The sequence below is a fragment of the Mandrillus leucophaeus genome, unplaced genomic scaffold (assembly GCF_000951045.1).
Source record: "Mandrillus leucophaeus isolate KB7577 unplaced genomic scaffold, Mleu.le_1.0 Scaffold1272, whole genome shotgun sequence".
Lineage (NCBI taxonomy): Eukaryota > Metazoa > Chordata > Mammalia > Primates > Cercopithecidae > Mandrillus > Mandrillus leucophaeus.
Genome location: NW_012101121.1, coordinates 89,522 through 106,201, shown reverse-complemented (window position 1 = coordinate 106,201; position 16,680 = coordinate 89,522). Strand labels below are relative to the sequence as shown.

General features: G+C 45.0%; 1 protein-coding gene across 1 annotated transcript in view; it reads right to left on the bottom strand.

Moving 5' to 3' along the window:
* LOC105533654 (HLA class I histocompatibility antigen, A-30 alpha chain-like) overlaps window positions 1–15,561 on the bottom strand; it is a 58,559-nt gene extending 42,998 nt beyond the window's left edge. The window contains 2 exon segments of the mRNA XM_011972129.1: window positions 14,267–14,583; window positions 15,520–15,561. Coding sequence (XP_011827519.1) covers window positions 14,267–14,583; window positions 15,520–15,561 — 359 coding nt within the window.
* Between the last annotated feature and the right edge of the window lie 1,119 nt (window positions 15,562–16,680).

Below are 16,680 nucleotides of genomic sequence, written 5' to 3'. Positions count from 1 at the left end.
TGATCCGCCCGTCTCGGCCTCCCAAAGTGCTGGGATTACAGGCGTGAACCACCGCACCTGGCCAAGTCCCCGCTTCTTGAGCCATTGTTAGGTTGGCAAAGTTGAGGCCACGGAGCTGGGACCCGTCCTGCTATTCCTGGCAACACAGTGCCGGCACTATAAGAATAGCTGAGCAGCCGCCAGAGTTCCCACCCAGCCCTGCAGCCCTCCTTTTTATTATTTGCTGACCCCGTAGTCATTTGAGTTTATGATCCTCGTTCTGATTTTCCTTATGTAGCCCCCCTGCTTTGCTGCAGGCTTACTGAGAGCTAGCTTCTAAGAGTGATATCATTTCCATTTTAAAATTCCTGACCTCAGTACTTGTTAAAGGTGTACTCACAAATCTAATTATTCCCTGTCCCATAGGAACTTTTCTAAGCGGGTACATGTTAGACACCTGCTGTTTAGAAGGAATAGGGAAATTCTTAATGTCCTTCTTACATTGTTCCAATACTTTCTTTAAGTTTGTACAAGGATTTAAGGGAGCACTGGGTTTAGCTCTTTCATGACCTCTAGATTTCTTTTCCTCCAACCTTCCTGTTACCCCCCTGATCTCCTTGTCCTCTGCTGTGTGAGATGTATGGGCCAGGGAGCAAGTGTTACGGGATCCCAGGTCTTTTCATTGGGTGAGGGCTCTTTACTAGGCCCTCCTTGCTAGTTCCCTAGGGTGAACACGGGGGTTAATTCACTAATCCAACAAACAGCATAACGCTTCTCCTCTTGTGAGGACAGGGCTGTATCATTCACATAGAGAATTAAAGCTGGCATACCCAATCCTTATTTGAGCTAAACTTAGGCTCAAAGACCAAAGGCTGACTGATGGGCTCTTTAGGCCGGATAAAACAGCAATACTTTATTATTTTTTGTTTCTCCTTATTCCTGGTTCGGGGGTTATTCCCCCAAGCCTGTAACATCCTCCTCAGTGGATATCTGGGGGGGTGCTGGAGGGGGGCTCCTTTCTTTGTTCCCTAGGCCTAGAATTTTTGCTTCCCATTTTCAACTGCTCCCTGTGTCTTAGTTTCCCTGTGTACTCGACCCCCCTTACTGGAGGTCTTTTCGTACCCTGTGAGTCAACTGCTTTTTAGGTCTCCGGCTGTTTCCCTCACGGGAGAACGGAACTGCGGTTTAGGACTCCGCCCTCGCTTCATATCTAAGATGTCTCAGTCACATGCACTCAAACTCCGAAAATGTCCAGCCACCAAGACAGTTCGCAGAGTCCAGTCTTCCTACCTGGGCTCATGCATGAGGTTGCCTGATTGCCGCAGTGCCTGCTTCCCCTTCCCACCCCCCGCCGTGTCACTTTCGTTGTCTCCTGAATAACAGTTTCGAGTTTGTCCATGGCTTCTGTGGGAAGCCGGGACATCCGGACAGAATGGACCACATGTGTCAAGTGGTACGCATATCCCCTTTCAGCCAGAGTCTCACTTCACGCAAGCACAGAGAACCTCATACAGGCCACTAGATTTTGAGAAACAAACTCACTCATCCAAACCCAAAGTATGGACTCAGAGACCCAGAGAACAGCAAAAGTGAGACTTTTAGTGACAGTTTTGCAACATCGGGTGTCTGGAATGCAGGCACACAAGGGACGGTTTCAACAGTGTATTCCCTAGTGCTCAAGTCCTTCCCCCAGTTCCTCATTAGCTGAGTACTATGGGGTTACGATCTTCCCGGACATCATAAATTGGTACTTTGAATAAGACTTTGAGTATGTTCTTTACGTCTTTTTGCTGCATTTTGTTGCAGCCCATAACGCATTGTGATTGTCTCAGGACTCCTTAAACATTTGACTTATGGCCCTAACGGCTGCACCTAGTTGATAAGAAAGGGTACAATTATCTACGCTGCAAGTTAGCCTAAACTAAATTTTTGGTGAGGTGGGGAGGGGGTCGTTGAGGGGACCCCAACCGATAGGCACCTGGCTGGTGCATGAAAGGGAAAGCAAGAAGGAGAGGGGGTGGTGGCTTAGTACATTTTGCTTCTTTATCTCTTTAAATGACCATGTGGGCTGCTTAAACCTATACTGCGGCACATAGAATTGAACATGAACCATCACATGCAGGCTATTTTTTATACTCTTAAGTCCTTCCCAAGCCAGGGCTGAGCCAAGACAATCCACTGTCCAGCTGTGGCCTCCTCCTACTGCAGGTGAGGGGTGGGCAGTAGGGAGGGCCGTGGCACCTGCTCTGTCCCCATCCCGCTCTCTCTGTCTCTCAGGCTGACCAGGGCGCATCCAGGTGGATGAGCTGGGAATCGCTTGCTGATTGCTGAGGGCCTGGATAATCACAATCTCAGAGGGATCAAACAGTAAAGGCGGCTGTGATCTGGTGAGGGGTTAGAAACTGGAGAGGAATCGAGGCAGAGCCTCTAGTCCCTCCCTCTCTGCATCCCTCACCCATGTTTCTCCAGCCATCAGAAGGACACCAAGAAAAAGACCCACGAGGCTGACTGAGGGCCTCTGCATGCGCAGTTCCCTTTGTGGCCTCCCTTGTACCAGGGAGGGTCCTGAGTGCACACGGCCATCCTCTTTCACTTGGCAGCTCCCCATGCGCCTCATCCGAGACCTCTCTCTCAGGGCTGTTGTGTCCTCTGGGCCACTTGAGGCCGTGCTTTTTCCAGATTCCCACCATGTGGCCCCTGCCTCCCTGTGTTTCCTTGCAGATGATATGGACAAGGTGATAAGCGTATGTCCCTGGGCTATTTGGGGAGTGCGGACCAGCCCTCTGTCAGGGCAGCTGCGGTCTCTGTTTTCATCCTATGTCCAGGGGGTTGTTAGTTTTTCCAGCCCACGAGGGTCATAGTCCCCAGGGGCTGTGTTTTTTGGGCTTTGTTCTGTGTTCTGTGGCCTCACCTTGCCTTTCCTGAGCCAATTTTTTTCTTCTTAATGTAATCATTACCTGGTAAGTTTAAAATAAGAGAGAGAATAATTTCCCCCATAGTCAGGTTGTTTGAGGGGTGAGGAAAAGAGAAAGTAGAAATTTTTGTTTCTGCAAAGACAGAGGCAGTGCAGGGGACAGGGAGAGGCTGGGGTGTCCAGGAAACCCGAGTGTTTCTGCCATTTCCCCATTTCTGTGTGCCTGGCCAGTGGGGTGGTGTTGTCTCATTCTTGAACCTAATGGCATTGTTAGTTAGTCCCTCAGGCCTGGGCAGATGGGATGGTTCCTCCCCTGCCCTGCAGCAAGAGGGCCCCGTCGAGGAGGCACTCACAGCACGGGGAGTGCAGGTCTGTGGTTGCTCCTGCTCTCAGCTGCGGAGTCTCCCGTAGAGGGATTGTCAGCTTTGGTTCCCTGTAGGCAGGAATGGTTTCCTCATAGATCACTGGGACATTGGCCAGAAAAAGGGTATGAAAATCACATGTCAATTTCTCAAAATTCCTGCTTTAAATGTTGATATCCATCAACATAATTTCAGTTGGGACCGATACTGATGTAAAGCATGTTGAATGGAACAGGAACTCAAATTTAGAGCTTCCTTTCTCTGAGGGTCCATGTGGGAGATGATGGTTGTGGCAGTGACAGTCCCCAGGTGCAGAGGGTGGGTGGAGGCAGCCTCAGGCTGAGGGGTCTGAAGAAACACCCTACTCCATGAGGAAAAGGAGAAGATCCTCTGTGGGCTTCAATGGCAGTGGCCTGGGTGGAATCCCTGCTAGGAACGTGGCAGGAAGGTCCTGCAGCCCCACCAAGCGGCAGCCCTGGGGTGGAACTGCATTTCCAGGGGTGAGTGGACAGGCAGGAGCAAGCACAGCCCACATGCAGGTTATGGGGAGGGGAGGCTGGGCCTCCTTGAGCAAGGGAATCACCAGCATCACGTCGGGTGCAGACTCCATGGCAGCCACATATTTCCATACTGGGCCTGTGAGCCCCAGGGCTTCCTGATGGGATCTCCAGTTAGGAGTTGTCTGCTTAGAGCTGGGAGGAGAGGAACAGTGAGCCACCTCCGGAGTGCAGAACCCACAATGTGCAGGGTCTGCCCTGGTGTGCAGGTGCCTCCACAGATGAGGAGGGTCTGGGGACTGAGTGGGGAGAAGGACTGTGTGTGTGACCCAGCCCAGGCCTGGAGGGACATGGAGATAGGGCCAGGGCCTCTCTTTGGGGAGGCCTCCCACTGTGTCAGGGCTGGTCAGGCGTGAGAGGAGGGGAGGGCACTGAGTTTCCTCCTGGGTCTTGTTTCTTAGTCCTGGGGTCCTTTCACTCCCTGCGCGATGGGTGCTGGGCACAGGGCAGGTGCTGATGCTGATAGAGTCATGGGAGGGGACTGGCAGGGGCTGGGGAAAGTGCCATGGGAGGGAGAAAAAAGTGGGGACGTCATCTTCCCTCAGAGACAGAGTGAATCTGATTTTGGAGTGACTGAGGAGGGAGAAGTCGTCAGGGAATAAAAAGCAGCACCCTGCACCCAGTGGAACATTTACTGTTTCTCTCTTTTCTCCAGAGCATGGGAACCTACAAGGCCCGGATCAACAGCTGGCTGGGACAGGAGACCACCAGGGCAGTGCACAACTGGGATTTCAGTCTCCCGTGTCATCTCCTGGGTCCACTGGTGCCACTGAGGGCGGCTAGACTCTGCAGCCAGGTGGCCTGGATTCAACTCCCTGCCTGGGTCTCACCAGCATTTTCCCTCTTGGTGCCTCAGTTTCCTCATCTATGAAATAGGGAAACTAACAGCATTTATTTATTGTGGTTGGATGAATGAAAAGGGTTAGTATATATGAAGTGTTTGCAGCTGTGCCATATTATTTTTGTTATTTTATTATATTTTGATATATTACATATGCTGTAATTGCATTATTATAGGTGACCTTTATGAGTGAGTGTCCTGGTGACGGCTCTTCCTGGGGAGCCCAGGACCGGCTTTCCTGGCACCTTGAGGTCCTATCACCCCTGTTACACTCTCATGCATTACCCCATTCTACTCTGTCTTCATATTTTATGCTATTGATATTTAGTTCTTAAACAGACATTTCTGTCTGTGTTTTAATTCAAGTGTCTGGGAAGGGATAGAGTGTGAGGTTCAGGAGAGAAGGAGAGGTCTGTCTCGATGCCTTGACACAGCACAAAGAAATCTCCCCTCCTCCCCTACATCGCCCTGTCAGTTCTCAGTGAGGGACAGATTCACAGCAACTTATACAATTATAAGTTGGAAGAATGAGGGAAAGAGAGAGAGAGAGAGAGAGAGAGAGAGAGAAAGCTGAACTGGAATAGGCTAGGGGTTGTGTCCCACTAGGAACCATAATTGATCTCTGCCATTTTCAAAGTGTGTCCCCTGAGCTGCCTCCATAGAGTCCAGGAGGGAAACCTGTTTTCACAGAAATACCAAGATGCCATCTGCCTGTTTCATTATGTGGACTTTTCCATTAATGCTGCAAATGCCAAGGTAGGTAACACACCCAGCACCTTAGCAGAACCAAGGCAGTGGCTCCAAACTGCATTCCCACTTAAGAATCTTTTTGATGGAGAAGGAAAAAAATTTATGTTCATTAAATTTTAATCCTTGAGTACATGTCTTTAATATTTTTGTGAGAAAATGGGAAATATGCATAAAACACTTACTGCACAGAGAAGCAGGATGGTAGCCTTGAGAAAGGGCACTTGTGTGACTCAGTTATGAGTTCAACCAGCAGATCTCATTCACCCATGGAAAGACAATGGCATTATTTCCAGTTTGGGGGTATTATGAATAAAGCTGCAAGAGTATTTGTGTACAGGTATTTTGTGAACACAAAGTTTTCCCTTCTTTGAAATAAGTGCCTAGTAGGGCAATTGCTAGTCATAAGGTAAACTACATGTTCAGTTTGAAGAAAACTGCAATATCCATTTCCAGAGTGGCTGTACCATTTTCAAATACATTACTACCAGCAATATAAGAGTGACCCAGTTTTTCTGCATCCTTGCCAGCATCTGTTGCTACCTTTATTTTGTATTTCAGCCATTCCTATCATTGTGGATTTAATTTGTGTTCTCTCACTGGATAATTATGTTGAGCTTCTTTTCATCTGCTTGTTAGCCCGGTGTTTATCCTCGTTAGTGAAACATCTGATTGTGTCTTGCTCATTGCCTATTGTGTATTTGGATTTCATTTTTACTGTTGAGTTTTTAAATTTCTCCATATATTCTGAATGCAAGTCTTTATTGAATATGTTGTCTGCAAATATCTTCTCTTGTGCTGTAGCTTGTCTTTTTAGTGCTTCACAGGTCTCTCACAGAGCAATAGTTTTTAGTTTTGATAAGATCCAATTTGTTAATTTTTTCTTTGATGGATCATGCTTTTGGTGTTATGTCTAAGAACTAGTTGTCCAGTCTTAGTTCTGATTATTTTTTCTTAAAAGATTTGCAGTTTTAAAATTTAAATTTATTTATTATTTATTTTTAAAAAAATTTTTGCCTAGGCTGGCCTTGAACTCTTGGGCTCAAGGGATCTTCCCACCTCAGCCTCCTGAGTAGTTGAGAGTACAGGCCTGTGATACCACACCTGGTTCAATGTTTGTCATTTTAATTCTGTGTCTTACATTAAAGCTTGTGATTCATTTTGAGTTATTTTTTGTACAAAATGTGAGGTTTGGGCTGAGGTTATTTTATTCCACTGTGCTTGTCCAGTTGCTCCAGCACCATTGATGGGAAAGCGCTCCTTCCTTCATTGAATTGCTTTTGTGCTTTTGTAAAAGTCAGTTGAGCATATTTGTGTGTTTCGCTCATTTTTAGTTGAGTTGCTTGTCTTCTTACGTTGAATTTAATAACTTGTCACATATTCTGGATACAGGTTCCTCATCACAACTGTAATTTGTGATAAATAGTGAAATATTTTCTCCTAGTCTATGGCTTGTCTTCTCATTTTCTCAATAATGTGTTTTGGAGTACTAAAGTTTTCAATTTTTTTTTTTTTTTTTTTTTTTTTTTGTGGCAGAGTCTCACTCTGTCACCCAGGCTGGAGTGCAGTGGCCTAATCTCGACTCATTGCAAGCTCCACCTCCCAGGTTCACGCCATTCACCCGCCTCAGCCTCCCAAGTAGCTGGGACTACCGGCGCCCGCCAGCACACCTGGCTAATTTTTTTGTATTTTTTAGTAGAGACGGGGCTTCACCATGTTAGCCAGGATGGTCTCAATCTCCTAACCTCATGATCCACCCGCCTTGGCCTCCCAAAGTGCTGGGATTACAGGCGTGAGGCACTGGGCCCAGCCTAAAGTTTTAACTAAGCCCAACGTCTCTCTCTCTCTCTCTCTTTTTTTTTTTTTCATTTGTAGATCATGCTTTTGGTATTTTATCTAAGAATCTTTTACCTAACTACCCAAAGTCACAAAAATTTTCCCTGTATTTTCTTTGAGAAATTTTATAGTTTTAAGTCATAAATGTTAGCTTTTTAGGGCTATAATTTGTTTGAGCTGATATTTTAGATGGTGTTAAGTGTCACATTGTATTACCTATGCAACTTCATTGAAAATCAATTGACAAAAAAATGTAAGAATATCTTTCTAGATTCTCACTTCTGTTCATTGATCTCTGTGTCTCTCAGTTTCACACTGTCTGGATTATTGTAGTTTTCTATGACATTCCATTTTTTTTTTCTAAATTGGTGTTGGCTCTTCTGCATCCTCTGCATTTTCACATACATTTTTAGGATTATTTTGTCAATTTTCTATAAAATTTCTGCTGGGATTTTGATAGAGACTGTATTGAAACCATAGATCTACTGTGGGAGAACTGCCATCTTAACAGTGTTATTGAGCTTTCCAACTGCATCTCTCCATTTATTTAGACCTTTAATTTCTCTCAGTAACATTTTGTACTTCTCAGCGAACAAACACTGCTCTCTTCCTAAATTTATTCCCATTTTGCTCTGTTTGTAACTACTGTGATAGGAAAGTTGAGGTTGTCATTGCTTGTATAGAGAAATAGGTTAATAATTAATTTTTATATTGATTTTATATCCTATGGGCACTTCTGGATTCATTTGCTAGTGCTAGCAGGCTTTTACCTGCTTGTGAATTCTACAGACAAGGTCATGTTATCTGTGAATAGAGTTTTATGTTTTCGTTTTTACCTGGATGGCTGGATGACTTTAATTTTTCATTTTTTGCCTTATTGCACTGACTACAATCTCCAGTACAATGTTAAATAGAAGTGATGGGATTGGACATCCTTGCATTGATCCCCATCTTAGAAGAAAAGCATTCAGTTTTTCTTCATTAAGCATGAATTTAGCTGTGGGTTTTTTATAGATTCCCTTTATCAGAGTGAGGAAGGTCCCCTCCATTCCTGTTTTGTTGAAACTTATGAACACGAGTGCTGTTAACATTTTTGTCAACTGTTTCTTCTGCACCTTTCGACATAATTATGTCTTTTATTCCATTAATATGGTGCATTCCATTAGTTGATTTCCAGTTGTTAATCCAACCTTATATTCCTGGGATGAATCCCACTGGTCATGGAGTGTAATGTTTTTTATGTGGCGTTGTATTGTCTGCCTATGTTTGTTAAGAATGTTTTCATTTATGTTTATTGGTGATACTGGTCTCTGGTATCATTTTCTTGTGAGTCTTGCTCTGACTTTCATATTAGCAATGCCAGTTCTGTAAATGAGCTGGAAACTCTTGACTCCTCTCTTCTCGTCTGAAAGAGCTTTTGAAATATTTGATAGAATTCACCAGTGAAGATATCTGGGCTTTGGCATTTCTTTGTGAGAAAGTTTTTAAATTACTGATTTAGTGTACAGTTCTATTCAGATTTTCTATGAGGAGGAGTCAGTTTTGGCAATTTCTATCTTTGTGTGAATCTGTCTCTTTTATCTAAGTGGTCTAACTTATTGACTTGAGGTTTTTTAGAGTATTCACTTAAATTGCTTTTTAATTCCTAAAGGGTCATTAGTGATGATCTCTCTTTCGTTCACAATTTTGGTAATTTCTCATAACCTCTGTTTTGACTGTTGGTCAAGAAAACAGACAGAGGCAGCAGATGGCTGTGACAGATTCTCTAGTGGGAAGACTTTGATCATACAGAGCTGGCAAGCCAGACTGATGCCAGCAACCCCAAAGGAGCTGCAAACCGATCTTGACAGGAAAGTCACTGACTCTGGATTGGGCTATGCTCAACCAGGGGTAGATGTCAATGCTTCAAGGGCTATAAAAGAACCAGAAAAGAAGAGATTGCACCAATGCGGACTACTGAGTCCCATTTCTTTACACAAGAAAGCACACTTTACAGCCTCAAACGGCCAACAATGCACAGGGAGATGTCCTCCTTAGGGGAAAACTTTGATAGAACATTGAAATGGTCAATTGAAACATTAGTTGTCTAAAAACTGCCAATCTAATTGTTGGGCAATTTATATCTCCATGAATGTGCTCACTGTCAACATGGGTGGGGCTGCAAGAGTGACTCCACTAGGTCACATCCTCTCTTTTTCCTGATGCATCAGGGCTATATTGTTAAGACTATACATACCCTTCTTCCTAAGGGGAGAGGATGCTGGAGTAATGACTACACTTCACCTCAAATTTCTTTTTTCATATGTGATGCAGTGGTATCAGGAATAGGGATGCAAATAAAAGTGCCAGAAACAGGAATTATCCTTAAGCAAAAAACTATAACTGTATTTTTACACCTTTATGTAAGATTTCCCAAGCAAATCAAGGATTGTGCTGTACCTTCATTTCATCTGGCAAAGTCGGGATTAACAGTAAGTAGAGCTATGTAGCCTGGTAGTCAGATAGCCCCCACTAGTTGCTTATCTGTGTAACCTACCCTCTATGATCAAGAGTAGACTGAGGGAAGACATACTAGAATACTATTGCTGCCTGAAGTCTTGGCCAGCACAGCAGCCAAACCTAATGTTACTTCCAAAACTTGAAAAGACTGATATAAGGGGACAGAAGGAGGAATAGTGGCTGAGGGTAAGTGAATAAATCAAAGGGTTATATAATGAGGAAAATTCAAAATTAGCTTAACTCCTCAAAAGTGGTGTGAGCAAGAGAAGATATTGTCTTTTAGGTCAATTATACTGAATGCCCAAAAGGGTGAAGCCATATGTCCCTGAGACCATTCTTGTTTTTGGAACCCGGTAAGATTGAGTGGTGCCTGCAAAGCTGAGTGACTTCATTCTGGGACACATATTCATACAAGAGGATGATAAACTGGTCTAATTTTGAATGACTGAATGAGACTCTGATAATATGCCAATACCTCTTTGCTGTCATAATTCTTTTCCTATAAAAGATATGTGGGCAAAAAAAAAAAAAAAAAGTAATCTGAGGTATAACAAAAACATTTAGTCCTTTTCCGTGGTTTATCCTAAAAACCTTACAATCTCTTGAGTGATAAGAGTGAGGGCCTCAGGCTGCTTCCACTCATGGCAGAAGGCAAAGGGGAGCTGCTTTGTGCAGAGATCAAATGGTAACAGAGGAACAAACAGAGTAGGAAGGTGCCAAGCTCTTTTTAACAACTAGCTCTCCTGCAAACTAATAGAGCAACAATTCATTCACTCCCCAGAGAGGGCAGTATCTCTGTATTCATAAAAGATTGGCCCCCATGACCCAAACGCCACCCATTAGGCCTCACGTCCAAAATTGGGGGTCACATTTTTAACATGAGGTATCAGGGAATAAATATTTATATCATTGCATCCTGCCGCTAGCCAGCCAAAGTTCAGGTTCTTCTCACATTACAAAATACAATAATCTTCTCCCAATTGTCTCAAATGTGTTAGGTTATTCCAGCATCAACTCAAAATTCCGAAGTCTCATCTGAGATGGAAAGTAAGTTCTTATAGCTATAAGCCTGTAAAATTAACAAAAAATATTATTTACTTCTAAAATATTAATACAACAGTGGAAAAGACATTTCTTACACACTTCCATTCCAAATGGAATAACTGGGCCAAAATAAATGAATGCAGTGTCCTCACAAGGCTGAACCTCATCATAGCAGACATTAAAACTCAGAACTCTAAAATAATCTCCTCTGACTCTATATCTTGAATCCTGAGCACACTGGCTGGTACAAGCAGTGGGCTCACAATACCATTTGCAGCCCCACATCCATGGCTTTGCTGAACATAACCCATATAGCTGCTCTCATGGATGAAAACTGAATGCCTATGACTTTTCCAGGCTGAGGTTGCACATTGCCAGTGGCTCTACCATTTAGTAGTCCTGGCAGGGGTCCTGCTCCTGCAGCTCCACTAGGAATTGTCCCGGATATTAAATTTCCCCCTTAAATATCAGTTTTATTTTCAGGCCATTTCTTTGCTCAAATATATGTGCATAGGCTATTACAAGCAACCAGGCCAAATCTGGAATGCTATGCTGCTTAGAAATTTCTTCCACCAGATACCCGTATACATCACTCTCAAGTTCAAAGTTCTACAGATCCCTAGAGAAGGGGCACAATGCCTCCAAGTTCTTTGTCAATTAATATCAAAAGTGGCCTTTCCTCTAGGTCTCAATAAGTTCCTCATCTCCATCTGAGACCTCATCAGCCTGGACTCTACTGTCCATATCACTATCAACATTTTGGTCACAACAACTTAACAAATCTCTAGAAAGTTGCAAATTTTCCCTCATTTTCTTGTCTTGTGAACTCTCTAAACTCTTCTAACCTCTGCCTGTTACCCAGTTCCAAAGCCATTTCCACATTTTCAGCTACCTTTACAGCAATACCCAGCTCCTGGTACTGATTTTCTGGACTAGTTCATTCTCACATTGTTATAAAGGAATATCTGAGATTGAGTAATTTAGAAAGAAAAGAGTTTAAATTGGCTCATGATTCTGCATTCTATACAGGAAGTATGATTCTGGCATCTGCTCTACTTATAAGATGGCCTCAGGAAACTTTCAATCATGCTGGAAGGTTAAGGGGGAGCAGACATGACTCACATGCCTGGAGCAGCAGGGAGAGAGAGCAGAGAGGTGCCACACACTTTCAAACACCAGATCTCGTGAGAACTGTCACAAGAACAGCACCAAAGAGATGGTTCTAAACTATTCAAGACGGAACCATCCTCATGAGCTAATCATCATCTTTAACACTGGGGATTACAACTGAACGTAAGATTTGGGTGGGGACACAGATCCAAACGATAACAGGGGTCATGATGGATGTGAGGGTGGGCTGGTCTTCCCACTTCTCACATGTCATCAGGGACGTAGACACATTTAGATGCCTTGGTATAAAGAGAAGCCAGAGTCCCTTAACATCACAAAGGGGAGGCATGAACAAAGTTTGCATCTCAGTCCCTCACAAGGCAGACTTAGAAAAAACATAGTCATGAACAAATTAGGTCAGTCATGGTAAGTGGTGACACTGAACATCCCACCACACACTGAAAAATTCAAAGAATCTCCAGAGCCTAGTTTTATCCCTTCTGCCCCAAGTCCTCCTTCACTTCAGGCCCTCTAAGGTGTCATTTTACAAGCCTTGAGAGACACATCAGAGCCCTGGATACTGTCCCTGTTTGGGGTGGAATGAAAACAAAATCTGTTCAGAGCCCACAGGTGATGTGACTAAAGGAGGAATTGTGGGGTGGGTGAGCTCCCCCATGGGCTCCTGTCTACACTATCCCAAGGATCTCGGGGATCACTCTCCCACCCCTACCACACTTACATGAAGCCTGAGCATGGCTGCCTCCTTTTCCATCTGTGGAAAGAAAACGAACCGTGAGAGGCCAGGGAGGAGGCAGGGCCATGAGATCCCAGAGGAGTTTCCAGAACTGTGACTGCAGACCCAGGTCAGGGTCAGGAAACCCGAGGGAAGAGGATGTGTTGAAGCTGAACCAATTGTCCTCCTGAGGTCTGTCCTCAGCAGGGACCTTCCCCTGACCTGTGACTGCTGGGAGCCAGGTTCCCATGACCCCAATCAAGATGATAAATTTGTCCTTCATTTTCACAGGTGCTTTACCAAAGAGTAAGTATTGACAGGGCCTCTGAACAGGGTAAATGTTTGTGGAGATGGTGCCTCACAACAAGGCAGGATACCAGCCAACTCCCATTATAGGGCTCGAAATTCACCAATGGAAGAAGAAAACTCCGCGCTTACCCCTTTCCTACCTGGCCTCTTACCTCCACATCACAGCAGTGATCACAGCTCTGGGGACAACAGCACCAAGAAGAACCAGGCCAGCTACGATGCCCACAGTGGGGATGGTGGGCTGGGAAGACAGCTCTAGGAAAGGAGGGGAACATGAGGGGCCCTCACCCCCAGGCCTCAGCCCTGACTTTGCTGAAGGGCTCCAGAAGGACTCCTGCTTTCCCTGAGAAGAGACATGACCCCACATTTGTCTCCTTACCCCATCTCAGTGTGAGGGGCTCTGGCAGCCCCTCATGCTGCACATGGCATGTGTATCTCTGCTTCTCTCAAGAAGTCACCACCATAGCTGCCCACTTTTGGCAGGTTCTGTACTCTGCAGGTCTGTCTCCACAAGCTCTGTGTCCTGAATTTGTTCTTCCCATCCCGCTTCTGGGTCAGTGTGATCTCCACAGGGTAGAAGCCCAGGGCCCAGCACCTCAGGGTGGCCTCATGGTCGGAGATAGGGTGCTGGGTCACATGTGTCTTTGGGGTATCTGAGAGGAAGAGTCAGAAAATTCAGGCACTTTGCATTCTTCATGGGATACTCCAGCAGCACCCATGTGACCATCCTGAGAATGGACAGGACACCTGGGGTGGGGAAGGGAGCACAGAACCCAGACACCAGCCTGGACACAGGCACCTGGGTAATCTATTCCTTGGAAAGTTCTAGTGTCTGAGGCTAGAACAGAGATTTCTGGTCCTAAGCTGAGGGAGGCCGAGGGGATCAGAAAAACTGGAATCAGACCAACAGATACACGTTGATTGTGAGGCAGAGAACAAGGCCTGAGAGGAAAATTCCTGGTGCCCAAGCCTGTTGTGGGGTCAACGGGAATAGCGGATCAGTATTCCAGGGATTGTCTTCCTTCCTTTCCCTCAGAGACTTCATCCTTTAATTGTCCCAGAGTGCAGGGCGGGCCCTCAGTCACTCTCTGGTGTAGGATCTGAAACCCAGGAGGACTCTTCTTCCTCAGGACAAGAGGGAGAGGGATATTTTAGGGTTGGTCTCATTTTCCTCCCCTTCTTTTGGAAGGTGGCTCGAGGAATCTGCAGGAGATCAGGGAGGCACTCCGTGGCCGCTGGTACACACGCGCACTGTAGCATCTCCTTCCCATTCTTAAGGGCTTTGCTGAGCCACTCCGCTCACCTTCCCTGCAGATAGGTTTTGAGGAGCTCTACTTGTTCCTTCGCCAGGACATCTGAGCTGCCTTGTCCGCTGCAGTCCATTAGTGCAGTTCCTGGTTTAGGACGAGGTAACCGTGCCATCGTAGGGTGTGTTCATACCCGCAGAGGAGGCTCCAGTCCGGGTCCGGGTCGCAGCTGTGTATCCATTGGAGGGTATGAGACCCTGTCCCCGCGCCCGCGGTCAGCCCAGGCCACTGAGCCCAGCCTCCCTCCCTACCAACCCCCCGGGATTTGAGCCAGAACTGAAAATGGAATCGGGTATAGATGCCTGGGGCTCTTGTCGGGTCGAGGGTCTCCGCGAGGGTCTTGTGCTACAGCGGGTAGCACCATCTTGCTAACCCCTGAATGATCACGAATCTAATTTGTAGAAGAGGTGATTTTTGGCACGTTTATATATAAATGTCCAAATGCATTGCAATTAGACTCACAAAGCTAAGTTTCACTTTCCCAGACTATGTATGTGTGACTCTGGTCTGTTGTATTTTTACATTATCTTTATTTCATAGCCCTGAGTTTGTGTGAGTCCAGGACATTTCAATACAGACCTCAATGTGTTACCGTATATTGCAACCAGGAGCCTCTACAGAATTTAATCACCTCACAATTGTAAGTGCTCAATGATGCCAAAGTGCCCTTCACCAGTGCTCATGAACTGTCTTTATTTATTTATTATTTATTTATTTATTTATTTATTTATTTTTAGACAGGGTATCACTCTTACCCTGGCTGGAATGCAGTGGCGCGCTCATGTCTCACTGAAGCCTCAACCTCCTGGGCTCGTGCGATCAGTGCTCCACCCTCAGCCTCCCACGTTTCTGGCACCACAGGCTTGTGCAACCACTCCTGGCTAATTTTTCTTAAAAAATATCTGTAGAGATGAGGTCTCCCTATCTTGCTCTGACTGATCTTGAACTTCTGGGCTCATGCGATCCTCCCGGTTCAGCATCCCAAAATGCTGGTATTATGGGTATGAGCCACAGTAGCCAGCCCATGCACCTGCCAATTTTTATGAATTATTCACATCTAAGGTATGTGCATATTTTATTGGGATACTTGATATCCTTTCCTAACCTGTTTAACATAGGGAGGCAATTCGTTTTTGGACAGCCCCACAGAATGTATTAACGACCAAGGTACAAATATCACTGAGTCATGCTCTGAGGATAAATGCATTACAGATCTATAAAACATTGTTTTTAAGTCTGAGAATTCCATTGCTTTAGAATTCTTCCTCTCTGCTCCTTTACCTCACCTCCTGCTTCTCCAGCCCTTGTCACTGTCCCTGTCATCCCGTAGGCCCTCCTCTCCCCTTAGTCTCTACTACCCTGTCACTACTGAATTGTGGCCCTAGCTCTGTCCCCTCTCCTGCTGCCCATGGCTGTTCTCCCCACAGTGGTCAGCAATCCTGCTGATGTGAGTCAGATTGTGTCATTTCTTCACTTAAAACACTCCAATGGCTCCATCTCACTCTCAAGAAGCCTCTAGAATGGAAGGCACATGAGCACAGGAGCTTGGGTTGTTTTGATCAAAGTTGTGTCTGCAGCATATAAAAGCACATCTGGCACATAGTAGGCAATAAGTTAATTTTGTTGAATGGATGAATGAAATGTGATTGTGTTAAAAATTGCGTCATACAAAAATCACAAAATGAAAAATGCAAAGCAAGTTAGGAAGCATTTGGTTTTATGCAACTACTGTGCATATAAGTTCACTAATTCATTCTAGTGGAGAAAATGTCGTATGCTTAGCTGTTGAATCTGCTCATTAATTTTCTCTTTTCTATTATACTTTATGTTCTAGGGTACATGTGCACAAGGTGCAGGTTTGTTACATGTGTATACATGTGCCATGTTGCTGTGCTGCACCCATTAACTCGTCATTTATGTTAGGTATATCTCCTAATGCTATCCCTCCCCCCATCTCCCACCCCACAACAGGCCCCCGGTGTGTGATGTTCCCCTTCCTGTGTCCAAGTGATCTCATTGTTCAGTTCCCACCTATGAGTGAGAACATGCAGTGTTTGGTTTTCTGTTCTTGCAATAATTTGCTGAGAATAATGGTTTCCAGCTGCATCCATGTCCCTACAAAGGACATGAACTCATCCTTTTTATGGCTGCATAGTATTCCATGGTGTATATGCGCCACATTTTCTTAATCTGGTCTATCATTGACAGACATTTGCGTTGGTTCCAAGTCTTTGCTATTGTGAATAGTGCTGAAGTAAACATATGTGTGCGGTTGTCTTTATAGCAGCATGATTTATAGTCCTTTGGTATATACCCACTAGTGGGAGGGCTGGGTCAAATGGTATTGCTAGTTCTAGATCCTTGAGGAATCACCACACTGTCTTCTACAATGGTTGAACTAGTTTACAGTCCCACCAACAGTGTAAAAGTGTTCCTATTTCT